Here is a 27797-nt window from a genome sequence, read left to right as displayed (position 1 = left end):
AAGTCATGCCAGTGCAGGTAGGTCTGTGGGATGTTGCAGCTATGGTTTTCATTGTAGAGTAGGTCACATCACCATTCTTCCTACCGCTCCACACTACTTTAGTTGGGTACATGCCTGCCTCCCCATACTTACGGAAGTTCCTTGAGGCTTAGTCTATCCTTCAATTAATTCTCCAAGTCATTAAGGGGCAGACTGCCACAGAAGTGCTGCTTTATTCATTGGTGTTTGTGCTGCCTCAGAGCTGCCAACAATTTCTCATCACAACATTGTTACTGATTAGACCACAGCATTCACCCTTTTCACATAATGTTCAACACAGCAGGCAATTCCATGTTTGTGTTTCATTCACTTAGTTTGCTATAATTTCCCTAAGGAACAGTTGGGATTTCGTGATATATTTTAAGGAATGTACCTTTCTTTTTCCCTTTGGTTCTTTTTGTGCCACAACCAAAAATAGCCCTGGTCCATTATTTAAGAAGACTGATGCAGTTTTTCCTGCACATGAAATCGGGGTCAGTGCCCCTGTGCTTCCAGCAGCAAAATGAAGTGGAGTTGCCTGTGAGCACCATCAAAAATCATGTCAACATGATACTGCTTCTGCCAACAGCAGACACAGGGTATAATCACAGCAGAAGAGTCATCAAAATGAGGGATGCCAACAAATAAACCCCCTCTCTTACTCATAACAAATGGGAACAGGGAAGAGAGAAGACTTTTTCCCATTTCAGGAGCTTGAGACTGTTTTGACCAGATGTTTCTAACTGAGATGAAGTCCCTACTGAAGCTTCATGTAGTGAATATAGTCTAAGTCTAGATAGGATCTTCCTTCAAGAGCAGATTAGTTATAAAATGCAGCTCATAGCTGAACTCTCTCAATGTATGTTCCTGACACATTTCTTAATTGGTTTTAATTTTTCTCAACTATAATGCTCTCTAGGCATTTATTACTGCAGTTTGCCTTATTTCCAAATTGCTGGAGAAAGATTCTGATATCTGATATCTCTTTGACTCTGATTTCCTTTTGTTCTGCACATGTAACTCTTAGCTCCTTCAAAACTGCAAGAGATTAAATAAAATGGAGTTATTATTCAGAGGAGGAAAAATGACTTGGGATTTTTTTATTAGGTGAAGAAAATTTAGTAGCATCAGTATAGGGTAAAGAGATTTACAAAAATATGTCTATGGACCAATCTTCATCTGCTGTAAGCAATTAGAGTTTAACTGAATTAGCAGTGATAAATACCAGCTGAGGACTTGGGTTACATTTCCACTTGAACTGATCCACTGATGTATCCATTACTCCTTTTCTTGGTAACTCCTGTAAAAAGGGAACCTGCTAGCATTTTCAGTGGTTTGATATGCTGGAGGAAAATACTTTTGCAATAAATCATAAGAATAATGCACCTCAGATGGTCTTTTGCATAATACTACCTTCATTTTCTCCTTGGAGTACGCCCATATTGCCAAGTTTCTGCACAGCCTCTGGATAAGCTAGGATACATGACCCTCATCCCAAATAGTCATGCAATGTCCCAAACTACATACTTTTCTTAAAGAAGAAAAGTAAAAAAGAAAACAGAATGACCCCCATTTGGCAAGCATGGAGACACATCCATGACATCATGCATGCAGAGTCACAGCTGACTTCAGAGTTTGTCTTCAGGTGAGGAAACCCACCTCTGGTTAAGTTATTAAGTATTTAGTGTTCTACTCAGCAGCACAAGCCCCTAGTATCTACCTGGGGATTTTTAAAGCAAATAAATTTGAAAAGAGGCAACCAAGTAAAACAACTTTGTATTGCAAATTACAGAGTTTTGCTCTTTTGGATAAAGTATTTTACCAATTATTAATGATTTATTTGTTGTGTTTATTTTTAAAAACATATTAAGGTTCATTAGTGTATTAGCTCTTCCTGCTAATTTCTGCAAACTCTCCTATATGCATCAGTGTTTATGAAACTACTGCATGGGTTAACAGCTAATTTACTCTTCTGTTTGTTTCTTTTTAATTCTAGTATTCTCAAATGCGGGATGAAGTGTTCAAATCAAACTTGGTGTGCGCATTTATTGTTCTTGTGTTTATCACCGCTATCCAAAGCTTACTTCCTTCTTCGAGGTAAATACAGAAATATGTCTCTATATAGCTGAAGGCGCTTTTGGGGAAACAGTGGGATAACATTTCTAGGATTGACGTGGAATGAACCAATAAAATCTGCTTGTTCCCCAAAAGTGTTGGGAAATATTTTTTCACTTTTTCCCAATATTAACTACTTTTGTATCGCATTGTCTGCAGCTGCAGGTTTTCATGTAAGACAGCAGCATCTACTGACATTTTGTTGTTATGTTTTTAAGCAGAACCCCCCCTGAGATAAGTGGGAACTTTGGGTTACAAAAGTTTGATACAATATGGCCTTCTGCATCCAGTGTTGAAGTAAAACGTGATCCAGACTTATAACAGTGTCTCTGCTAAGTGACTGGTAATCACCTTGGGAATCAGTGATTGTTTTGGCTTTGTTTCTTACATGCTACATAAGAAAATTGTACCGTATTGCTTTGTTGCTGATGATACGTATTACCCAGCTGGAGAAAGCAATTTTGTGCTATTAAGAATCAAGGAGGTGATCTGCTAGGTCTTTTCTCACTTCTGCTTTTATCTGGGGCTGACCAAGCAACAATTTCCTATCAAGGTGACAAAAATATGACACAGCTGAGACCTCTGTGCCCACATGTTTCACACAGTTAAACCCATCAGTTCCATTTTTGTCTACTATTTAATAGTGTGAACACAAGAGTGTGTACAAAGACTAAGGTCAGTTTTCTAGCATCATAGCAGAGCCAGGAGAACATGACTGCCACTAAAAGATGCCCCTGGTCCCATCTGGTCTTTGGCAGAGCAAGTCCTAAAATGGATGCCCAGATGAAATAATTCTCAGGTGTTTTCTAACACTCAGATGAACCTTAATTTATGGCTGCCTGTAGAATAACCTTGAAAATACAGTATTTGTATAAGAAATAAGACATTTATTGTGTTACAGTAATGCAGCAATATTTCTTGGATCATCTCTGGAAGACCTGGTTCACCATGTTTATGTCTAAGAATACCAAAATGGTGGTTAGATGCAGGCAGGCAACTGCACTCTGCAGCAGTGGTGTCCCATGTATTTTGTAGGTTCTCAGCTGGGGAAGTACTCAGAGTAGTACCTAACCTTCTGCTGTTCCTTATGTGTTATATTGCTCTAATACTAGTAAGTTTGCTTGCTTTTTTAAGGTTCTTCTTCCAATACACATTCAAAATTCTTCACTTCTGGTAGCTGTTATTTTTATTTTTTTCTCAGTATGTACAAGAAGATTTATGGATCTTATTAATGGAACCTGCTTTCCAAAAAGATTTCTGCTGCTATATCAATCACTGCTATACCAGCAGAAAAACATGACATTTTTTCTATCTGCACAGATTCATCTCTGTTAATTCTCGTGAGGGTGTCTAGTGCCATTGGAATTAGGGAAGAAGGATTCACATAACCACATTGTCTGCAGCTGTCTCATTTTCTGGTTTCCCATCTTGCCCAGGAGTCTTGTGTTTTTCCCTGCACTTCACAAATGCTTTGTGGGCCTTTTTGTCACTGAATGTTAAAGAAGCTGTAAATATAAAAAGGTTCAAATAAAGACTAGATAAATTCCTATAAGATAAGATCAGCAGAGGTTTTTAAACAAAATTATGGAACCTTGGCCTCAAGAACACCCTTAAAGATTGATTGCTGGAACCTGGGAAGATGTTTAGGGAAAGAATATTTACCACTATCCATTTTGAGAGAGATTTGGAGCCACATGGGTGCTTTATAGCAGTTCTTATGTTCTTTCAGGAGTTGTAATCACTGTCAAGATTTAAGAAGTCAAATTTTGGTCTTCGTTTTTCAAGTTCTGATAATCTGCTTCAAAATTGTGTTTCAGTCTTAAAAAAGCATGCCTGCTAAATGAGCGCAGGTCAACAGCTGAGCAACCCTAAAATAACAGGATGAGGGGTTTTGAGTAAGAAGGTTTCAATATGCTGAAACATATCGAATAAGAAAATAATCTGGAAGTTCAGATTTCCTGAGTTCCAGTTCTAAAAACCATTCAAGGTATGAGCACATGAACAAGCCATCACAAAGTTAGGAAGGATTTGGATTCAGAGAGTCTTGGAGATAACTGCATCCTCACCTGTTATACCTCTAGTAGATATCAGAGAAGTAAACTACCACAGTGGAAAAGCATGGACATACTTTCCATGGAACAACTAACAAACTATAATTCACACTCCTAATGGTAACTTACCCATTTCCTAACCACATATTTAAGTGTCTTTCAATGAATTCTTCAGAGCTCTGTTGAACAAGGATAGAAATTGTATTTGCTTAAGTACATGTTTGAATATTTTTTTGAGCTGAGTCTTCTGGCAATTTCTGGAAATTCAGTGAAAGAAAACATTTAAATCATTGTAAAACATATCTTACTAAGGATCTTCAGGGAGATTCCCAGATAGGTTGCATTAGTCTGTGTGTTAAAGAAGGGAATCATCTTTCTATTATTGCGTCTACTGTGTATGGGAGTTTCAGAATTTTATCTCAGTTTATATCTGTCTCCCGCAGGATAAATATTTGAGCCATTCATACTTTTCCCTGACAGAGCAGGCACATCACTGAATTTTAAAATCTTTGCAATAGTTTTCATTCTTTGAAATATTGAGTTGGGGAAATTACTCTAAGTGACATAAATTAATGCCATATTTCTGTTGTAATTATCCTCTGTGAAGCTATTAAGCTACATTGCCAACCTTGCAGTGATTCATCTTCTCCATCTGAAAGGCTGGGGAGTTTGATTCATTTCCTGCAATGAACTTTGTATATGCTCACATGGGCAATAGATCATACTAGAGAAGACTGCTGAACTACTCTTATTTCTGTCAGTTTTTCACTGGGTTATTCTTGGGGGTTGGGGGTGGGAAACAGACTTCAAAGTGTTGTTCATTTAAACATCTGTACCTTCTGTTTTATGTAAGTTTTCCTTCTGGCTCAACTCTTGATTTGCTACTGTGCACAAAGAAGAGGGAAGGCAAAAGCTCCATTTCAAACTTCACTTGATCTTGACAGTAAGGGAACCCCTAGAGAGAAAAGCAAATTGTCTTGAATCTCTTCTTGAATGAAAAGGGGATCCAACCCAGGTGTCCAAGTTCTGGGAGAAGTTCATGGACAGAAGAATAATATGGCTGTTTGTTCCTATTCCTCTAACCTTCCTGTTCCTCTAAGTCTTCTGCTGTACTTGATTCTATCAGCATGCTGCCTACAAAATCTTAGCACAGATACCAGACTGATCCTCTAGGAGGTCATAGGTGTGCAGACTTTAGTTTTGTTTTTATCTCAATCAGGCTGAGATTGAACATCAATGTTCAGCCGAACAACTACAGTGGAAGAATTTTTATTGCCTATATATTTATTATGAACAAATACAAGGCCATGGTTTCTCAGGCACCTAAACAGGTTATGCTGCATTTTGGATTGATATCCCAGACTTAGGTCCCTAGATGCTCCCTTTATAGTACCTTAATTCAATAGTATTGGGTCTTACATGTAGAGTTTGGGAGTCCAAAATAAGAACTCCCGTTTAGCGTCCTCAGGTCTGACCTCTTGAGGCTTGACCCTAAATTTTTTGAAAGCCTTAATTTGGTTTCATTTAGAGCTGGGTGAGGCTAGGTCTGCAAAATTGGTAGGCTACATCTGCATATATAGATTGTCTGTATATATCTGAGATACAGACAGAAACTATCAGTTCCAAAGAGGATCTCAGTCATTTGACATTGGAAAGAAGGCAGCTATTGCCGAATACTGCTGTAATGTGGGAAACTGAAGGAATTAATCTCACCTAACTATTTGTCAGTGTCCATATCCTGGGTTCAAAGTATAGCCACTGGAGAACAGCTCAATCAGTGGATCTCAAAGTGCCTTCCACCTGAATAAATGTAAGAGACTGCTGTGCAGTGAGATGAATCGTATCCTAAACTACACAGCTCTCTTGATGAGCCCTCTTGACTCTCCTGACTAGTTCTCCATGAACATATTGCCAGCTTTTCCCTGACTTTATTGACTGTCTCTCCCTTGGCTGTGTATTTCTACAGACAGAAGCTGCTTTCAAGGCATTGTTGCATTGTGTCTCTACTTGGTAGCCTTGGGACTTTCAGCAAGTCCTGAGACTCTTCCCACAAAACTTTTAGTCACACAGGATGAAATCTGTGGCTTATGCTCCAATCTTTGTTTCCTCATTATTCACTCTTCCCTTCATAATACAGTTTAGTTTTACTGGCTACATTGTTCCTTCTTTCAAAAACAAGCTTTCATCTGGGTGAGCTTGCTGGAGAGGGTGGGACTTTTTTGGGAAGCTCCACGGTGTCCTGTATTCAAGTCACATACAAAACTCTGACAAAGCTTGTTGGTGTGAAATGCTGACCCAAGTGTAAGACAACATTTCGTACCGATGGTACGTCATCAAACAGTGTCAAAGCTAATATTACCACATGGAAGCTCTCAAGGGAAGTTAATGTGTAATTCATCTTCTTTCAGTTCATTAGGGACAGAACTTCCATTTTGATATTTTTCACATTTTATTTCAAAATGGTTTGTAATATAATTTAGCACTACAAAAAATATCACTTATGCATATATATCTTACTTATAGTAGTTCAGACATGTTCCAAAAGAAAAACTCTTTGCTAACTACAGCCTTGTTTTCTGTTTGTTATCTGTTTAACCCATTTTCTTTTCTGCACTCCTACACTACAAGTCTCATTAATTTTGAGGTTCTGAGAGTAGGAGCTGTACATATAAGCCATAGCTGCATTACAGTAAATTATTCTGAGGCTTGCATGCTGTTTTCAAAATCTTATACCTTGATCATACTTCTGTGTTACTTTGATTAATTTTAGTAGGTGATAGACAAGAAAGCTTGAAGTAAATTGCATGTTATTCTGTTCTGATATTTTAAAGGAGTCATTATCCCTGCAAGTCTGTTTGGATGATCAAAAAGGAATAATGTTTATGGAAATACTGTCTTTAAAACACCATCAGATTTAATGCAGATCAGTCTCTATCATCACAGCTGAATTAGGGCATTAAAAATCAGAACATTCTTGTAAAAGACAATATTTAAAATTAAGCAGTATAAAGCATACAGGAGTACAGTTCTATCCTTAAATCTCTTTCAGTTTAACACCTGTACCTCATACGTTATTTATGTCTTTTCCTTCAACATGACCAACATTCTCCCACATATACTCTGACTTATGTCTACTTTTTTCCAAAAAACATATTTCCTTTTGAACATAAACATTTTCATTTATGCTGTTTTCTCAAGGTATTTTCTACAAACATCAGTACTGTGAGGAAGATGTACTCACAGTTTTCACATAAAGTACCCAGTGCATCTTTGGTGTCCCCTTGGTGCAAATATTTTGGACTCTATCCATCAGCTGCAAGCATGGCCAGAGTTAAGAAATGCCAGTTCCAACACAGACCGATTCTCAGGCTTGTTGTGCTATGTCCATGCATCCTCTCCTGCCATTATCTCAGTGTGGTTTCCTCTTCTTGTTGGCTACATACCTATTAGCTTATGGTGAAACTTTCTAGAGTGAAAGGTTTAGGTAAGTTAATAGGCTTAAACCACAGATCTGAATTCAACTCTGTATGAGTTTAGAATTTGCTCTTCTAAAGCCATATTTAAATAGCCTGAAATTGAGGAGAATTTCAGGTAGGTTGGGATATAGTCCATTCAGATTCAGGGAGTGGATCTGGCTGACCTACTGAAAAATGAGGAAAGAAAAGCTATGTTGATGTTTTCACTTCTATTTCCACCTTACACCCTTAAATTTGTCTTGCTGTAGGGCACAAGTGTACAAATAGCATTGCACCCTACCCAAAGAGGGGTATGTGATGTCTAGCAAAATCTGAAACTTCATTTTTTCAGTAAGACAAAACATGTTTATAGAAGGCTTAATAAGCAGAGTACAGCTTACATTCAGCCACCTGGAAGTGCAGAAGTCTAAGTGGAGCACCCTGATAGTCCAATTTCAAAGATTTTTTTCTGTGAGACATTATGATTAAATCACTGTAGTGTACTGGCATGTATACAACTAGGTTACTAGAAATTTTAATTACTTAATTCAAAGCCTCAAGTTTAATCATTGTCCTTATAGCAAAAAGGCAAGGGAAAACAGAGTGAAGAGGGGAGATGTTTGCAGGAGCAGTGGAGTTACTTTTATTTTGCATGGGTTTGATCTTTGGGAAAAGAGACACAGAAAGACAATGACTGGCACAAATGGGGGAAAAAAAACCTGACTTGTGAAGTGCTGAGTGCTTTCTTCTCAGGGAAGTGAACCAATTTACCACATTTCCCAACCACACTGACTACTTGATTGACTTCAGGTCCCAGATTTAAGCAAGAAAAAGGAATAAATTTTAAAAATATAATGAAAGTTGAACTAGAAGAAATTATGTTTTTTAACGGTTTATTCGAAGGCATTGAACTGTCTATTCTGTGTATGCACTTAACAATAATCGATTAAGGAACACATTTGCAAGGTCAAAGTTTATAGAGTATGCCAAATGACATGTTTTATTTAAACGTCTCAATCATAGAACACCTTTTCATCTGCTTTACATTTTAAAGGGATTCCATGAAAACAGTAGAAGAGTTCTTTTGCTTTTTTAGAAACCAATCAGATTCTTAGCTGCAGTTGATCCACTATTGATTAAAATGAGGGGAATGTTGCATTTCTGTAATTATTATATTTGGACTTACTCCAGAAAACAGGCTGCATTATTGTTTCTTCAGCAGCAGTTTCTCAGCAAGAAACCATGTGAAGCTATGGCAGACCTGTAGAACATGAACAAATCTTTGTTTGTCTGGGTTGTTTTCCTAGACTAATTGTCTCAGATTTATGACAACTGATTTTTCCTAGTCTTAACTGTTTACACATTTATTTTTATTAGCAGTGGTATTGTGCTGAATTTTAATGCTGGATTTTCTTTTTTTTTTCTTCCCAGGGTGATACCAATGGTCATTCAGTTTTCTATTCTGATTATGCTGCACTCTGCTCTTGTGCTAATCACTACGGCAGAGGATTACAAATGTTTACCCTTAATGCTCCGGAAAACTTGCTGCTGGATTAATGAGACCTACCTGGCCAGGAATGTCATTATATTTGCATCCATTCTGATTAATTTTCTTGGAGCCATCATCAATATTGTAAGCTTATAGGGAACCAGGGAATATTACACAGGAAAAGATGATTTATGAATTATTAAGCTTGCTACAGGACTTACTAACTAATGTGTTTATACACCAGCTATGATTTAAATATTAAGGCAAAGTACCACAGCTTCAGGAAATTCAATCTGTTGCTTCAACTCTGTATTTCTGAAATATCTAATTATTTCTCCCTCATGAGTATCATCTATTTTTAAAACCCTTTTGCTACTTTCTGTTTAATATATCTACCCTTGAGGACCATTTGTAATTTTCTGATATGCTGATATACTTTCTTAAAGACTGTCAATCCACGTAGTGCTTACAGATATTAAATTCCTCATCTCACAGTTCTTCCATTAATTAGTTTACCAAAAAAAATGAAAAGTGTCAACGAACGCAGAAAACAACTCCAAAGAAAGGGCAGAGCAGGCCAAGCTGAGCCAGTAACCACAGCATGTAAAAATAAGTTAAAAGTGTAAATTCTAAACATACCTTGCCTTGCTCAGTTAGTAGTTTGACAAACCCCTTTGGCCCGAATTCACCTTAGCTGAAGTACCAAACTATGGGTATAGTCACTCTTAGCTTTCTTTATAGTCAGCACAGAAAAACAGGCACCCCAAAGATTTCTTTTGATCATACTGGTCCCAATAAAGAGATTTTACTCTCTCCACTGCCCACACAGGGAGGTTAATCTGATTTGGCTCCTAATTTACACATCTCCACTAAGACTCTAAAGTGTGACAGATCTAGAGCAAACTTTATCTGTGTATCTGTGAGGAAAGGCATGTACCAAGCTTTGCTTAGCAGCTGTGGTTAGATAAAAATATTGGTAATTGAATACTGTGGGCCTAGCTCTATACAATGTCACAGGCTAAAAGAGTGAGGTCTTGTATTCAAATGCAATAGAGCCATGATTATCTGGATGTCTTCAGAAATATGAGAGAGCTTTGCATGAATTAAGCAGATTATCATGTCAGACAACCTGGCAGGTGTTGAAGCCTGCGCCAAGAAGAAGGTAAATACCTCACTGATAGATTAAAAGTAACATTTTCATCACTCTCTCCTCTTGCAGAGCACCTTTTGGCTATGGGTGTAGCAGTGCTTTTTCATCTGAACTTTATTCTTTTTAAATATTTATTTCCTTCTAGATAAGACCTGGAAAGCATTTAGCAACAGTAATAACAATAGCAACTATAACAACACAACAGCAACAATAATTATCCTCTAATAATTAATAATAATTATGATCATTGGAGTAAGTATGCTGAAGTCTGATGCTTCAAGGGTTTGCCTCGTCTTTTGCTAACAGATAGAATATTTTATTACGTTCTATTGCTGTCATTCTTCCATGACTGAATTTGGGTTGCCAATATGCAAGGACTCAACATCTGTCTGGTTTTTTTAGTGATACCATGCAGTCACTGATAGGCGAGTTATTCAGAGAAAGAAGAATGTAGCCGCTCATTGCTATCCTTACAGAGAAAATATAAATATGGTAAATGACAGGAAGTTCAATAGGGCTAAAAACTTCCTGAAGGTAAGGACAGTGGTACATTATAGTATAGAGCACTAAGGAGTGTTGTAGAATTTAGTTTTTTAAATCAGGTTTGACAAATGTCTCTTAGGAAAGAATTGGTAGAATTAATCCTGCTCTTAAAACAGGATGATCTCTAATGGCCTATCCATACCCAATTTGCTAGGATATGATGATAACAAGATTTTCCTCTGACTGGTTGTGGATTATTTTTTAAGATTGTGTCCACTGTGATCTTGTGGGATGGCTAATCCAAAACCAGTCAAAAGAAATATAATTATTTTTACTGTCATACAAGTGGGTTTCTATAAAACAATAAACAGACATATATTTAGAACGTCAATGACTTGAGTCACTGAGTCCTGACCTCTACAGGAAATCACAACATTTATATAACCTCATCATTTCATATGTCAAAATTCTGCCATAATAACAGTTTGCTCAGGAGGGACCTACATGCATTTAAGAACAGGTAATGTAGCTCAGCCTTGCAGCTATATGTGTCCAGTGAGTTCAAACGTTGCCAGCTGGAGGGAACTGAGACTCACATGCTTTCTAACAAGAGCCATAAGGCTTTGGTTTCACCAGGGGGGCAAATGAGTCTTGTGGTTCTTAACATCAACTGCATTCTTATTGTTATAGAATTAGAATAAAGTTTCTTAGAATAAAGTTTCTGATCCTGAAGGTCTTTTTAAAAGACACCCAGAGTGGTTCTCATGTCACTCTGCCCTGCAGAGAGGTGCTATACACCTCATAAACTTTCAGAAGGTACCATTAACTATCTGTTGTGACGGAGGACTGCACAGACAACCTAGATAATGTTGCTGCATTGCAGGGATGACTGAATTGCTGAAAGAACAAACGAGAGACTTCCAAGTTCAAAATTCATTAGAATTTAATTATAAGAAATTGAGCCTCATTAAACAAACTCTCTAACTCTGCTGGAAAGAAAGACAGGGGAACTAGCTTGTACATACCAGGTTGATGAAATGACCTAGTATAAACATCCAGATTGGATTAGTATATGTATCAGGAGACTCCATCTGCTTTAACTGTCAAAATATGAAACGACTAATGATTTTTTTTTTCCTGTGTTCTAAGACCATGATATATTGCAACTCAACACTGCTGTTTTGTTTATATTTAACACACTTGGTTTGAATTACCATTAAAATGAATGCAGGTCATAACAGCAAAAGGCAGTATTACATCCTCAAAACCATTGTATCATGAATGAATTTTCATTCCCTTCCATTCTAGGCATCACAGTTGCAGTTCTGGGACCACATTATGTTTTGGCACAAGCCGATTCTGCATGGTGCCATGGGATTTTTTCCCACATCTAGAAGGATAACACCATCCATAGCAACATAGCAGAAAAAAACTGCTTGCAGACAAGTGCACACATGCAGTCTGATTTTATGCTCCCAATTTAATGATTTTCTCTATAGTTCATAACAAAGTATAAACAATTTGAGAGGGCAATTCTTAAGAGTCCAGCGTCTGTCCTCTGAAACTCCTGGAGAAGCTCATCTTTCACCTTTGGCAACAAGAGACCATAGGAAGGCTACTCAGATGCTGAATGTCTGTAGTATGAATAGCTCCCTCCTTTCTATTTCATCTCCACAGTATGTCCTCTTACTGCTAATTTAGTCCTTAGTGCCAGTTAGGGAGCTGGCATGGAGAGCAGCAGGTCAGCCAGTTCCACCCCTGAACCCAGCCAGCCAGCCACACAAGCACTTAGTCACCAGTGCACAACATAGCCCTGACTTTGTTTTCTTTCTTCATAGCTATGGTGTGATTTTGACAAACCAGTCACCCTGAAGAACCAGACGTTCAATTCATCTGCATCTTTTACGGACATCTGTTCCTATCCTGAGGTATTTCTGAGGGTACTTTTGAATCTGAGGCATGGATCCACAAAGGTTACATGGCAATGACTACCTGGAATCAATGACCTGTGTACTGGTGGTGGAGTCAAGTGCCTCAACAACACTGTGAAGCTGAACCTTAGCATCTATCTATATGCTGATAGAAAAAGCAGAGGCGGGTTACAGAAGGAATTAATCTTATGGTCTAATGGGGCATTACAACCAAGTTTCAACCTTTGAACTTCATACAGAACCTTTACACTGGAAACACATCCAGCAATGATTCAATGAACCTACTGATTCAAAATGACTGAAATGATTCAAAACACACTACTTAATTAATATGAAGCTAATGGGGACTAATATTTCTTACATAGCAAAACCAGCAGTCATTCTGCTGTAGTTATTTTAAATTTGAATTTGGAGAAAAAAAAAATCCTCTCTATGATAAGCAAGCAGGCAAGAAAATCAGTGGGTTGGTCATGTGTAGCTAAAAGAAGTATGTTGCTTAGAAAGTCATATGGCAGTGTCGTGATACTGCCAGCACTACGCTGCAAGTTGTAGGGATGCAGAATTTCGTACAGAGGAACTGTACTAAAGAAAAACTGTACTCAGAAAAATGAATGCTCTCTCTCCTAAAGCTGTATGATAGGAGTTGATTTAAACTACATTTGGACTGTGATGTTGCTATTTTAAATCTAAATAGCTCATGGTCATGATCGTCTCTCTATATCAGCTGCATGGATTGCATTTGACAGATGACTAATCATTGAGAAAAATGAGACAATGAAGAGATTAGAAAATGGAATACGAATAAATCTTCCAGGCATCACATTTTAAGAGAGTAATGTAACTAATCTAGACCTGCAATATTAAAAATAAAAAAATTAATTAAAAAACCCCAACAAAACCTGTGGCTTTATCCTTCTCTTCAAGTAGCACGGGAAAAGGATTAAAGCAGGGATATGATTCTCCCATCCTGATTAATGTGAGTCTTGTGAAAGTTTAGAATCCAAAGGAATATAAATTATTTTCTCTCAGTTGACTTTTCAGTAGCAAAATACTACATCTCTCCCTTTCCTCTTTACAGTATACAGGATGCCCTTTCCCTCCTGATACAATGAAAATGCCATAAAGGCTCACAGGAGGATTTCTGCTAACATGGAGGTGCCATGCAAAATAGAGAATTTGTAATTTCACATTGTATTTTAGCAAAACCCTTATTTTGAAATAAGTGCCCTGCACCCTAAGAAGACTTAGCTGAGCATTGAAATCCAGAGCAATTTTTTTTTTATACTTTTGATTACTTAATCATCTATGCAGATATTTATGGAGTTAATATGTAGTCACTGATCACCAAAAGTAACCACTGCTGTTTTCTATTCAGTATTTTGTCTTCACTGGTGTGCTGGCAATGGTGACTTGTGCAGTCTTTCTTCGTCTCAACTCTGTCCTGAAGCTGGCAGTACTTCTCATCATGATTGCGATCTATTCTCTGCTGACTGAGACCATTTATGCTTCCCTTTTCCTGCAATATGACAACTTTAACCACAATGGAGAGTAAGTGTTCACAGCCCCCTTTAGGAACTGTGTTTTAATAAGGCAACAGGTCAAGTCTTGCCAGAGTATACATGTATAGGACAGCACCATAATTAAGTATGGAGTGATGGTTGAAAGAGGCAACAACTGATCAAGAAATATTTATAAAGGGATTCTTTCTCAGTCCTTTTTATTAAAATGTTCATTTCAGGAGGACACTTAAATATTGAGCAGGGTTTGCCTTTTATGCCTCCCATAGTCTATCCATGTTGCTAAAAATATGCATTACAGGGCATATACCTTGGTTGCTTCCGTTCTTGAAAACTCCAGAGATACTGATTGAAACTCTCACCACAATTTAAGAAAACAGGAGTGAACAACTGACTTTTTAAGTGCAGGGTTTTAACTGAATAAGATCCAAACTATAACATGTAGTTGTGGAAGATATAAGGAATACAGGGATGATCCTGTTTTGTAGGAGTGCATTTGAAGGACAGACTCGTCCTCCCAGGCTTCCTTCCCAGCCAGAGGAATTGAAGAGGAGGACAGAAAAGCCACAGTAATTTGCAGAGTCAGAGGTGCACTAAGTGTTGCAATAACTCAATCTAGAGCAGCAGTGATTTAGCTCATTCAGAAAAACATTTCTTCAGTCTTTGATACTTGACCGATTTGGTATTGCAGTTGCTTGTGCTTGTAAGTGCGTGCCAGATGAAGTTCCTCAGAAAGACAGAAAAGCATAGATTTGCAGTACAATTAGTTCTCACAACAGCCACATCTTTACACACAGTAAGGCTCTGCACTCATATCTTTCCTTGCTAGCTTCCTATGGTAGCAAGGTACTAAAAATTTGGGATGCGATTCCTTTTCCTAATGCTAGTTATCCTCCTACAGACTAATGATATGACATATAGCATATTCACAGCGGAGTCCAGCAAATACGACAAATGGCAGTAAGCAATACTTTGCCTAAGTAACTAGAAGTAGAAATCATTATCATTGTCTTTAATTTTGTCACTAATCAAGCATGGCAAAGCAAGAGTCTCCCTTGCGTGAAAACCTTAGAGAATTCAGAGTAGTTTCTATTCCCTGTGTCAATGAAATTCTCTAGTGACTTTTATCGCAGAAGAGTAAGAAAGAGCCAGGAATATGCTCTAGAGTAGCCAAGAACCCAGGACACAGGGAACTCATCTGAGATGCTCCACAGTCAGGACAAGGATCTGAACTTCAGCACTGACATTAGGGAGCATGAGGTTCAAGGCTGTGTGCCTAGAAACTTATCTGTTTTCTTAGTTACACCAATTAGTTGAATAGAAGGTTTTGCAACTCCCCATGAAACTCATCTACCTCAAATATTTGCAGCTATAGCTACATTACTACAATATGCAATAACAGATGAGTTCATAACTAAGGCCATTGAAGCTGTTGCCTTTAGTGAGCGTACAAGGGGTCCTTCTAGAATGAGATCTTTGGGAGGTTCTATTTCAGAAAACTTCAAATTGGGAAATATTTGAATTCCAAAATATTTGCAAATAACAAAGATGTTTCCTGACTCTCTTGCTCTATACTGATGACTCATCTCATAGCAGCACATTTCCTCACAGTCAATTCTTCATTAGGCCCACAAAGTCAGTTCAGTTAGCTCTCTCACAAGCAAGTTTCCTTTTGGCTTAATCTCCACCAAGCTCTCCTCTTTCTCTCTATATTTTCTCTGTCATAGGAGTCCTCCTTTGACAAATATCACCTGATCCTTTTTTCAAAATTACTATGGAAAATGGATTCAGGGACTGGACTTTGCTTTATTCTTAGATCTCAAGGTAGACAGAAGAGTGTCCCAAAGTCTCTTCCAACTTCCCCTCTTTGTTTACTCCTTTAATAAAGTATTTTACAACTTCAGGCTTTAAGCACCTGTTAACCATTCCTCATCTGTCCCCATCTCCCTTCAACAAAATAATTGCCAAGTATCCACGTTCGATTTGCCTCCAAATTTAGTTCTTTCTCCCTTTTGTTTTACTATCAGATTGGCCTACCAGTTCCCTAACATTCATTTATGTCTTTTCCTCTGGGAAACATGCTTTTTTAAAAACCTCTGATATTACAGACATACTCACTTTCTTCATTTTTGTCATCTCTCCACATAACTGTAATTTCTCCTCATATTTGAAACCCCTTTTAACTTCTCTGGACCCCTTTCACCTCTTTTTTGTCACAATTTCTTCATGCTCCACACACAGCACCACAGCAATTTCATACAGCAGATTTCATACATCCAGTATGTTCTTGACTCATCTTCTTTGCTTCCCTACTGTCTGCAAGAGTTTCTTTTACTTCCCCTGTCATAGGCAAGCATTTCTTCTCTCTGCTCCTCTTTGTGGCTTAGTAAAACCAGTCCTAATCACTGTTTGCCATTTTTTTGATTCCCCTTTGATCCACGCCTCCTTCCTTAACTCACCTGTCATCTTCTCTGAACTTTTCTCACAATACAGGAATGTTTAACTTTCAGCACCTGCCCTGGGGTTCACCTTTTAGCTCTAGGCCCACTGACTGGGCTTTCACTTTCACAATCTGGAAGTTTCCCTTTCCCAGCTCCAGCCTCAACCTTTCCCCATCCAGATCCCACCTTCTGTATTCTGCAAGGGCTGCGAAGTTCATGGTTGTTTACCAAGCTCCCAGGAAAAGAGACTGACTGACACACAGCTTACAGTTGAAAGAGAAAGATCATCACCTTCTGTGTACCTACTGGAGGCTAAAATTTAGTTATTTAATCCATTTACCTCCAAACAGTGAACACTCCAATTACACTCCTGTTCTCCTGAACTAATTATTGCCACGTTAAATTTTCAAATACAGCGGATTTTTTAAAGAACCACAAAAAGTACCAGGGTGCATTATGAAATGAAACTTCTGAACAATTACAACACTGAAAAATCAATAACTGTATTTTACTTTGGATTTTTTTTCCAGCACAGACTTCCTGGGTACAAAAGAGGCATCTTTACTACTGATGGCAATGTTCCTTTTAGCCGTATTTTATCATGGTCAACAGGTAATGCAAACATTTGTTTTAACCATTCCCTGTATCACTTGCAATTACAGGATGTGACAATAATGACTTTCAAAATACAAACTGCCTTTTTATTCACTTGAGCATATGACCTTTAACAATTTAAAAAAACATATGCAGAATCTGACACTGCCTAGCATTCTTAAAGAACATGTGCGATATTATATTCAGCAATACGCAAGTTATATTGCATTTTCTAATAGAAATTGAAGGAACAAATGGGACTTCATTTATCTTAGGTACATGTACAATTCCAGTGGCTTCTGACTGCTTCAGTGCACTTGAGTAGGCATAAAACCAAAATGAAGAAAGGGAATAGCAAACAGTAAATAATAAAACTCCCATGAAAGAGCTTAGTATGTTCACAGAGGAAAAACACCAGATTTAAGGAAATGAGGGAAATTTGTGGTTAAGCATGAACACTAACTTCTTTAGGTCATGGACCACTTACAAGAATTCTTTTACATGGACCTAGATGATAACCAAGATTTAGGGGCCTCAGAGGTTTAGGCTTGATATCCTTGAGAAGGAACTGAGAAACTGGGTATTTCAAGAGTCTATACACAGTGCACAGGGAGAGTGAAGTATGACAAATTAAGATATAAAACAACAAATGCATTGAGTAAAAGCCACCTAAAGCAGGGTGTTTTCTCCACAGAACTTCTGGTTGGCAACCTTTAGGCTGCTGCATGTCAAACTTGCTGACTTCAGGCAGTTTCTGTTCACATAAAGGCAAATGAGACCACTGCATTAAAGGAAGCAGCAACCACAGTTGCCTTTAGACATTGCCCTGCATGTTCAACTTGCTTAAAGATTTTCCCTTCAAGAGCATTAGGCTGATCAATACCAGCATTTCTCAATACTAATTTGAGTGAGGCAATAAGAGAGGAATGTTGCTGTGATGAATAACACAATATTATACACTTTATTACAATAACTTTATAAGTTGTGCAGGTACCTACAGGCTCCATTCCTTCCATAGGAGAGCAAAAAGAAGGCAACGCCTAAATATTCTAGTAATTTTCTTCCTTTTTATCTTCTTTTTGAGGAAATGAGGAATGAGTGAGTATGGTAAGCAAGGGATGAAACGCGCTTTGTGCCCAGATTTAAGTTTGATGGAAAACAATGTACTTTAGCGTATCTTTATCAAGACATAAAGCCCATTTAGGAAACATATGCAACAAATTAGAACTGAACATGGCAAATTTGAGATAAGCCTTATAATATTCCCAATGATTCTTAACATACACAAAGATACAGATCTAAGGGTTGGGAATTGCCTAAAGTGAGACTAAGTACTAAGAAAGAAAACACTAAAGGAGTTTAGGTAGACCAAGGATTAGGCAGAATCCAGGAAATGCTCTTCAGGATCACAATTCTGAGTGTAAATGTCTGCTAGAAAAGCCTGATATGGGGTGTTTAAGAGTATTTTCCAGCCCAGAGGCCTGTTAGCACAGCACAGTCTTTTTCCATCCTATTAATCATCCTTTGTTCCATAAAACAGGATGGCTGCACTCAAACTACCCTTGGAAACTGTCCCTGAGATGTGCTAACTCCTGCATGTTCTCCCAAAGGATGCATAGGGCCACTCTATCAATTTAACAATATCCAATGTCAGTGCCCAGGAACATTTCCTTGTATTGTTTAATTTCTTATTACAGAGTTAACCTAAAGGTCTCTGTATAAGTGCCAACTAAAAAAATATATTAAAAATTCATCCAGAGCACATTAAAAAAGAATCTTTTAAATAGGCTGAATTGATGGGGAACACTGTAAGTCCAATAAAGCTGTCCTCCAGCACAGCTTTGTTTCTCACAAACTACAAAAGTATTCTGAAGTAGAATAGCTTAAAACTTGCCTCATTCTAGGTGGATTTACAAAAGAGATTACTTTTGTAAGACTAAATTTATGAACCTTTAATTTCTGAACGACTAACTACTGTTCTTCATCCATTGTGATTTAAAGTTAATCCCCACTTTTGCACCCAGGATTTTAAGTTAGATTCAAGAAAAAGTTGTGTGAGACTGTCTAATCAGATTCAGAGCTTTCTTAAAATCTTACCTGTACTTCAGGCCATGAATCTCAAGGGTTTCTGGCACTAAACCCGTAATTAAAAGTAGTTGTGTTACTGTTACATAATGTCAGGCTAAATAGACTAATTCCCTATTAGAAGTTCAATTTCATCTAGAAGCACATCTTTTTAATATGAGTAATACATATTTTACAACAGTGTTTCTGCAAACTAAACTTGAGAAAAAGCAAATGACAAAAGTGTTGTGGATAATTTTGAGGCTAGACTTATTCTGTTGTAAAATGTGTTTGTTTACTGCTTTATCTTTTTAATGAGTTAAGTAGATTATTTTTGTATGAACATAAACTATCACTTAAAACCTTATCAAAATACAATGCCATATACAGTTGCCTTTACTAGAAATACATCTCCAGAGAAAACACACAATATAAATAGTATGAGTGAAACCTTCTGCCATGGTGTCTTGGTTTAGCCCCAGCCAGCAACTCAGCACCACGCAACCGCTCGCTCACTCCCCCTACCCTGATGGGATGGGGGAGAGAATCGGAGGAGTAAGAGTGAGAAACACTCCTGGGTTGAGATAAGAACAGTTTAACAGTTGAAATAAAGTAAAATAGCAATGATAATAATAACAATATAATAATAATAGTAATAATAATATACAAAGCAAGTGATGCACAATGCAATTGTTCACCACACGCCGACCAATACCCAGGCAGTTCCCGAGCAGCGATCGCTGCTCCCCGGCCAACCCCCCCCAGTTTCTATACTGCCCATGACGCCGTATGGTATGGAATAGCCCTTTGGCCAGTTTGCATCAACTATTCTGGCTGTGCCCCCTCCCAGTTTCTTGTGCACCTGGCAGAGCATGGGAAGCTGAAAAGTCCTTGACTAGCATAAGCAATACTTAGCAACAACCAAAACATCAGTGCATTATCAACATTCTTCTCATCCTAAATCCAAAACACAGCACTATGCCTGCTACTAGGAAGAAAATTAACTCTATCCCAGCCAAAACCAGGACACGTTGCTTTAAAAGGGAAGGTTTTAACAGTTGCAAAGAGGGAATAAAACTGCCCACAGAAGACTCAGTCCCTCCTCTCCCTCAACCCCAGTTAGACCTAAGAAGAGGCTTCATAAAACAGGGGGCAAAATCCTGTCTGGTTTCTTTCAGATTGTAGATCCGAGTGTAGATCTTGCCTACCCCAGAGGAGTGTTCTGGTGTAGGCAACTGTTGGCTGACTGACTGGTTTGCTCCTCCACTTCTGGGGCTCTTTTGTGCAAAGGAAGAGCATTGAACACTGACAGGGCAGGCACAGACAGCTATGTACCTAATAACCTCTGGATGTCAGGGCTGTAGACTAGCGCTACGGAGCCTTGTGGGAATGGAGGAAGGACTGACATCCCTACACATCAATTTATTTGCAACAAACATGATCCCCTGAGCCTTCTTCATGCTTGGGAAAAAGGAGAGGAATGAGGAAATGTGGAGAGGAGATTGTTCCAATTGAAAGAGAAAAAGAGAGGAAGATACATACCTAATTCTGGTATTATGCTTCAGGTCTCTTCATTATCCTTTCTATATTCAGATTTGATTGTTTTATCTGGAGTTAGACCTGTTTTCAGTGGTTGAAAGTGTCCCTTTGGGATTTAAATCCTCTTTTCTCATTCTCTAAGGAAGAATATTCTGCCCCTCAAACGTTGATCCTTACCTTGTGCTTTCCTTGCATGTGGCAACTGTCTGCAGAGATGTTGGGTTGTACAGCATTTAAAGGACATAGGTAGTGTTAGACTTTCTGTGTAATACATCTTCTCTGTTTTCTTCACTCACTATTGGAATTAGGGGTGTTTCGTATAGCTATGTATCAGGGCAAGAAAATCTGGGCATTTCATGAGTTACATTGCAGACAGTCATTTTTATTTTCACCACTGTGCCCAGGAAATATTTCTTTACACAATCAAAAAATAAATGCAAAACTCAACCCTATAATTTTGTTAGTTTAAGCAATTATCACAACTTAGCAAAGTATCTTCTTAAAATTTTCTATTTTCAAACCTTATATGTAGCGCACCCTTTTACCTCTGAATTGACAGTGTCATCTCAGTTGTCCACTGATGATGTAAGAAAAATATTTCATGTTACAATGTGATTATAAATAACCAGAATGACATTAACTAAAATGTAATGATCAGCTGCTGCTACTCTGAGCTAGGTTTAGAGATGTGAAATTCCTGTACAGCAGCATAAAAAAATCAGCTGTGAAAAACTGTAGTACAGATTTTACAAAGCTCTTATTGTAATGGTATTAAATATCTAAAGGATCAAAGAACGCAGAGTCCACCAGCAGCTCCTGCTCCAAGCCAACCTGTAAAATACCTTTAGAACTCATTGCAAAATTATAGTCAGTGTTGCCTTCTCAGTCAACTGTTAGAGATAAAAGTCAGCTATGATCTGGTATGGGCTCTGTCTTCTAGAACAAAAGGAAAGGGGAAGGAAACTGAACAATGTGGAAAAAAAATATTTAAAAATACCTTTTCCTGGCAGGTTTTTTGGTGCAATTAATTTAGGGAATTAATAGTCACAAGATGGAAGATCAAAATATTAGAACTAGAAAAAAGATTAATCGTTTCTAAAGGTGGTAATAGCATCCAAAGTTTATATCAACTTTATAAAAAAAAAATTTATATCAAGCCAGGCTCACTTTTACCTTTTAGGAAAGAAAGCTCCCTGGAGTACAGTCAACCTGTAAGCCCCCTTGCAAGGTGCTTTGCATTTTCTTCTGAACAGTTTGCCATCGGTCACTGCTGGTGACAAAAAATGTGGACAAGATGAGTCGCTAAACAATGCCTGAACCCCCTCTTAGTCACTCCCACCCATTGCAGGCTTGCCCTTTACTTCAGCTTGGCAGGTTAGTTACACCCCAACCACTTCCTGAATCCCAGCGCCTTTTGGCAACAAATTTGATGTCTCTTCCAGTTGTAAAATGCATTTATTTGCTGGTATAATATGCTTCACTTCAGCGTGTTTGATTATTATCTCTGGTTAGAGCACCTCAAGCCTCAGAAGTATATTTTCTCTTTCAGTTTACTCCACACAGATATATTTCCATCATTTTCAATAAGGCCATACATAGCTTAATAAGTCACCCCTTGTGCAAGCTACAGTATCACCTGCCTGAAAATCTGATTAAAACTCTCCATCGGTGTAACGCACCCAAAAGTTCTGGCAGTGTTGGTCTTGCCCATGTGCTGACACACGTGCCTCTCAGGCAAACAACATGATGTTTCAACATGTTACCTGCTTCAGCTAGCAGACAGTTGCCATTTATGTATATATGAATACGCACTTATATGTATATATATAAAAATACACAATACATATAAGTATGCCTATCTAAGCTGTACTGTGCAGGAATCTTCCTTTTGTTCTGTACACATATAGCATTGAAATCCATTTAACTTTGTTTTTTAGCTGAGGGTATCAGGCGCTGCCACTGTGCACGTACTAAATTATGACTGCAGACTGGATCCACAATACATCGGGACAGAATATTCGAGGGGATATCAAATAGCATGTCTTTCACTGTCTTTTAAAAGACTTAAATTGCAAATAACTGCGTGTCCCAACAGTAGAAACACCTCATTTTGGTGCTATGGATTTTAAAGTCCTCTTTGGGAGTGTGTTTGGCTGTTAGATATATTTTTGCTGAAAGATGCTCATCCTTGAGAAGTAAACTACCTGCCTCTGCAAAGTGTTTAGAAAGATCCTTGTTCTATTTTCTCATGAAACCCATTTCATTTGAAAACATATATGAAAAGGGGAACACAGTTATTTCATACCAATATCTTTTGGTTTAGGTGGGCTTGGTAGTGTAGGTTAATGGTTGGACTGGATGATCTTAAAGGTCTTTTCCAACCTAGATGATTGTATGATTCTATGATTCTATCTTCCAATACCTAATCTCCTGTCTGACTCCATTATCTAACAATAAAGAAGTCTTTAAAAGGAAAATAATTTTGTGACATTTTGTAACCACTGGCCATAGCAGTAATATGACAAATATTATTTTGCCCAAGATTCTTCTGAGGCACTCACCATACACAAGGCAAAGAAATAATCTTTTTTTCTGACAATGAAATCAGATTCTTTCAGAGTCAAAGATCTTCAGCAGCACTGACAGCGGTTACATGGCAGGAGCAGCCTGACAGGATGACAATACAACCTCTGCTCTTACCTTATCAGGTTTTATTTTTGCCTTTTTTTTCTTTCCGGAACTACAGCTTGAGTACACAGCAAGGCTGGATTTTCTGTGGCGTGTTCAAGCAAAAGAAGAAATCAATGAAATGAAGGAGTTAAGGGAGCACAATGAAAATATGCTACGGAATATTTTACCCAGTCATGTTGCCCGTCACTTCCTGGAGAAGGATCGGGATAATGAAGTATGTATCCATTTTATTTCTGATACTTTTGTCTAATTAGCAAAATAAAAGCAGATCTGTTAGGAAATTGTTAGAACTTAGTTCTTGATAGGATTCGTTATGCAAATACTGCCAATATTGGCTATCTGACCATATCTATCATCTGATCATGTTTTAAAACGTTAAAAAAACATTCATGTTTTGAAGTAAAGGGTTCTGCACTTCTAGGACAACATCCGAAGTGGTATTTCCAGGTTCAGGCTCACCAGCAGGAGACACATGGACTTACTAGAGTAAGTCTAGTGGAGGGCCACCAAGATGATTAGCAGATTGAGGTACATGGCAGAGCCGGGTTCATTCAACCTTAAGAGGAAAAGGCTGACAGAGGAACTCATCGTTGTCTTCAACTACCTAATGGGTGTTTGTAGACAAGAGAGAGCTAAACTCTTGTCCAGTGTGCAAGTGGAAGGACAAGAGACAATGACACAAGTTGCAGAAAGAAAAATCTCAGTTAGATACAAGGGAAAAGAATGCCTGGGAAAGTGGTCATTGCATCAGGGCTCAGAGAGGTTGTGAAATCTCTAGTCTTGGAGATATTCAACCCTCAACTGATCAAGGCCATGTGAAACTTGACCTAACTGGCCCTGCTTTGAGTGCGAACTGTATTAGGTGATGTTCAGGGGTCCCTTCCAACCTATGAGTCTATGAAAATCTAGTATTCCTAAAAAAGATATGCAAAGTTAACAGAATGCCTATGCAACCTTAAGATAGCTGAGTGTTTCAGTTTTATTACAGCCCTGCCAGTTATTATGGAAGGAATCTGTGCAACAGGCTCTAACAGACCCGAGTGTCTTGCATCTTCAGACCCAAGAGAGCTTTTTTGCCATTTCACATTGCCCCTGAATTGCCTCTTTGGGGCAGTTAACACCCATTTCAGAAACATAGTCTGTGGCTATGTTCGTAACGAGTCTTTGTAGTACAGAAAGAAAAGCTTGATAATGGAGTCTCTGGATATTCCTAAGACAGAGTTTAAAGATAGGTTGTTGAAGGGATAAAGGAAAGTCCAAAATTTGTTTCTGAAAGCAGCAGTAAGTCACTTACTCCTTATCTGAAATAAGGCAAACACATATTATAATATTATCTGTGAATAAAGGCCATTGTATGATGAAACTGGAATTTTCTTATGTAATGTTGGAATTATCTTTGATAATTAAGAGGTTACAAATGTTGCAAGACTCAAGTTACCAGCACTGACATATCTATTCATTGTGCAGCAAAAAGAAATCAAGGCTACCCTTTTCTGATTGTACATTTTGGAAATAGATGTAGCCAGATAAATTAGACTGCACAATGAGGAATCATGGTGTCTGAAGATGGGATTTCAAGTGTCACCTAGGAAAGGACAACCTAGTAAGAAGCTACAAGAAAAGGCACTTTAGAAATCATCCTCTTGAGGAATTTTACACTCTGTGCATATTAAACTGCCATAAAAACACTGCTCTGCACATGAGAAAATGTGTGTGTGAAAGCAATCAGATTAAAATGCTCCCTTGCAAATGGAGCAAGCGCTAATACCAACTATGAGTGTGTTCTGGCATATCTTCATCATGGATTTTCGAATACATGTCCTCTCTTACGCATTCATTCACATACACTCACATGCGTAACAATCTTCAAAAAGCAAACAGATGCCCCATGGATCACTGCTGATGCTTCAATAATTTGCCACTGAATTCAATTCCACCACCCCTGCTTTTTGTAAGGCAATTTCCACAGTGACTATACTTGTGGATGATTTATGCATGAGCTGGTTGGCTGTAACATCTACCAGATTTCAGAACTATCAATCCTGCAGTTCATGTCTGGCCATTAAGTTAGTATCTCTGCTTTCAAAAAGTGAACTCCCAAATGTGCACTGTAAGCATTTTCTCATGGATGTATGATTTCTGTCTTGATGCTTCTTAACAAAAATAGAAAAACTGAGTTGCTGAATGCTCAGTCAGTTGTTTTCTGTCTTCACGATCTGAGGAAAGAGTATGCCTGAGTTAATATATGCTTCTCCTAGCACATATATTCTAGTCTTCCATAAGCATCCACGAACTACTCTGTGTATTACTTTTTTCTATACCTATGAAAGGGAATAAGAGTGTCCTTAGAGCATGACTTCCATGACCCTGCAGATGGTCTTCAGTGAAAGAAAGTGTAAGAGCAGAAAGGGAATCAATCATGTTTTGTCTCAATCAAAGCTTTGCAGCGTCCTTGGAAACCAGCAGAGTTTTCCCACTTTTACTGTAGGACACATTGCTAAAGAGTCTATATAAGTAGCAGCATAGCAAAGTGCAGGGCAGGAGTTCAAGATGCTTTTCTAGGGAGAAGCAAGATGAAGGAAGAAGAGGAGCCTGAGGTGTTCACATTAGGTGTATGGCATCCAGCAGTAAGTCCTTTTATCATGAGAGCAAAGCACTAAAATTTCCTAAAGCACACTAACAAGAACATTGAGAAGCAACTACTCCAGGTCAGAATGTCCTAAGAGAAGTCCCAGAACAGAAATGAAAGTATCAGCCATTGGGTAAAACTACAGAAGTAGAAGCTAAAAAAAAATTAAACAAAAGAGAATGCATGTGCTTGTGGTATACTAGCCACTAGAAAAGCACACCAGGAGTGGAGGGGTGGGCAACGATGACTATGTCCTTGGCATTTTTTAACTTGAAATTAGTTTTGTTCCTAAAAATTTGTTTGGGTTCAGAGAAGAACTGACCGCATTTTCACATATATAGTCACAAGAAACCATCCATAAATAAATCTGTCATTCACTACCAGAGTGAATTATACGAATAACATAAGTGGAAGCTCATCCCAGGGCATACCTTGTCCTAATAGCCTCCTGTGTCCTATCCCTTATAAGCTGTTTTCTGTCCTCAGTAAATCCATTAACACCCTCAGTTCTGTTCTCCTTTCAAACCCTAATAGCAGGAACGTCTCCCAGAGCCAGGTAACCAAATGGCTCCATAGTCACCTTAGGAGAACCACAGTTTACCATAGAGTAAGGGCTCTCTGAAAAACTGTGAATAAACAAACTTGTAAAGAACTACAGTGGTGTGAAGTATAAATTATCCACCAGAAAATGTGGTAACTGAGAGGACTTTTTATAAAGAAGTCATATTAGACATTTTAAATGATCCCATCTGATCCCTGTTATTTAGAAATATACTGTCAAATGCAAACATTTCTGAGACAGACTTAAACAATAACAAATAATAAACATTAAGTTCCTTTTACTTGCCTAACAACGTTTGATTCTCTGGTATTCATACTTGCAAATGAATCCTTCATTTCTTAAGGTGGTTCCCCATATAAATCAAAATGAAAAATTCTATTTCATTTTTGCTGGTGTAGCCCCTGATCTCAGAAGCAGAAAGAGCAGGCTTTCAAAGAAAGGACAAACCCCGCATACAATCCATGATAAAAATATGAGAGCTGTCAGCCTTCTCCTGTTGGACTTGGCTAAAAATACACTAATGCTAAGCGCAGATATTAAGGAATTATGCATGGAAAAAATAAGAAACCTATTTTAATTGCAGCCGATTACATTCTCTTCCTTATATTACCATTTCAACTCATTTTTCTTCATTGTTCTTTTAGGAATTATACTCTCAGTCTTATGATGCTGTTGGTGTGATGTTTGCTTCTATTCCTGGATTTGCTGACTTCTATTCCCAGACTGAGATGAATAACCAAGGAGTAGAATGCCTGCGCTTGCTGAATGAAATCATTGCAGACTTTGATGAGGTAATACCAGCTACTAGAGGAAATCTGATAGCAGTTAAATGATGAGTTCCCAAATACAAAACATGCCATCCTAAATCATCAAATTTAGTAACTTTTCTGCTTCCAATAACTGTCTGATTTTTTTTTACTCCAATTACTATTACAATTGTCTATTTTGCTTTTTTTGCACTTCATCTTGCCAAAATTTGGTCTGAATGACCTAGTGAGATAGACAGTGAAATAAATAGTAACTTCAGTATAAACGTGCATAAATAAAAGCACAATCTGCTCCAGTGTA

General features: G+C 38.0%; 1 protein-coding gene across 1 annotated transcript in view; it reads left to right on the top strand.

The window, feature by feature from the left end:
• The window catches only part of ADCY8 (adenylate cyclase 8), a 133048-nt gene that overhangs the window by 92748 nt on the left and 12503 nt on the right, over positions 1–27797 (top strand). Inside the window, 7 exon segments of the mRNA XM_075704730.1 lie at positions 2015–2115; positions 9071–9272; positions 12600–12689; positions 14068–14246; positions 17181–17262; positions 23594–23752; positions 27374–27520. Of these exon segments, the coding sequence (XP_075560845.1) occupies positions 2015–2115; positions 9071–9272; positions 12600–12689; positions 14068–14246; positions 17181–17262; positions 23594–23752; positions 27374–27520 (960 nt within the window).

This window comes from Pelecanus crispus, chromosome 2, assembly GCF_030463565.1.
Source record: "Pelecanus crispus isolate bPelCri1 chromosome 2, bPelCri1.pri, whole genome shotgun sequence".
In the NCBI taxonomy this organism is placed as follows: domain Eukaryota; kingdom Metazoa; phylum Chordata; class Aves; order Pelecaniformes; family Pelecanidae; genus Pelecanus; species Pelecanus crispus.
This window is presented reverse-complemented; position numbering and strand designations above follow the sequence as displayed.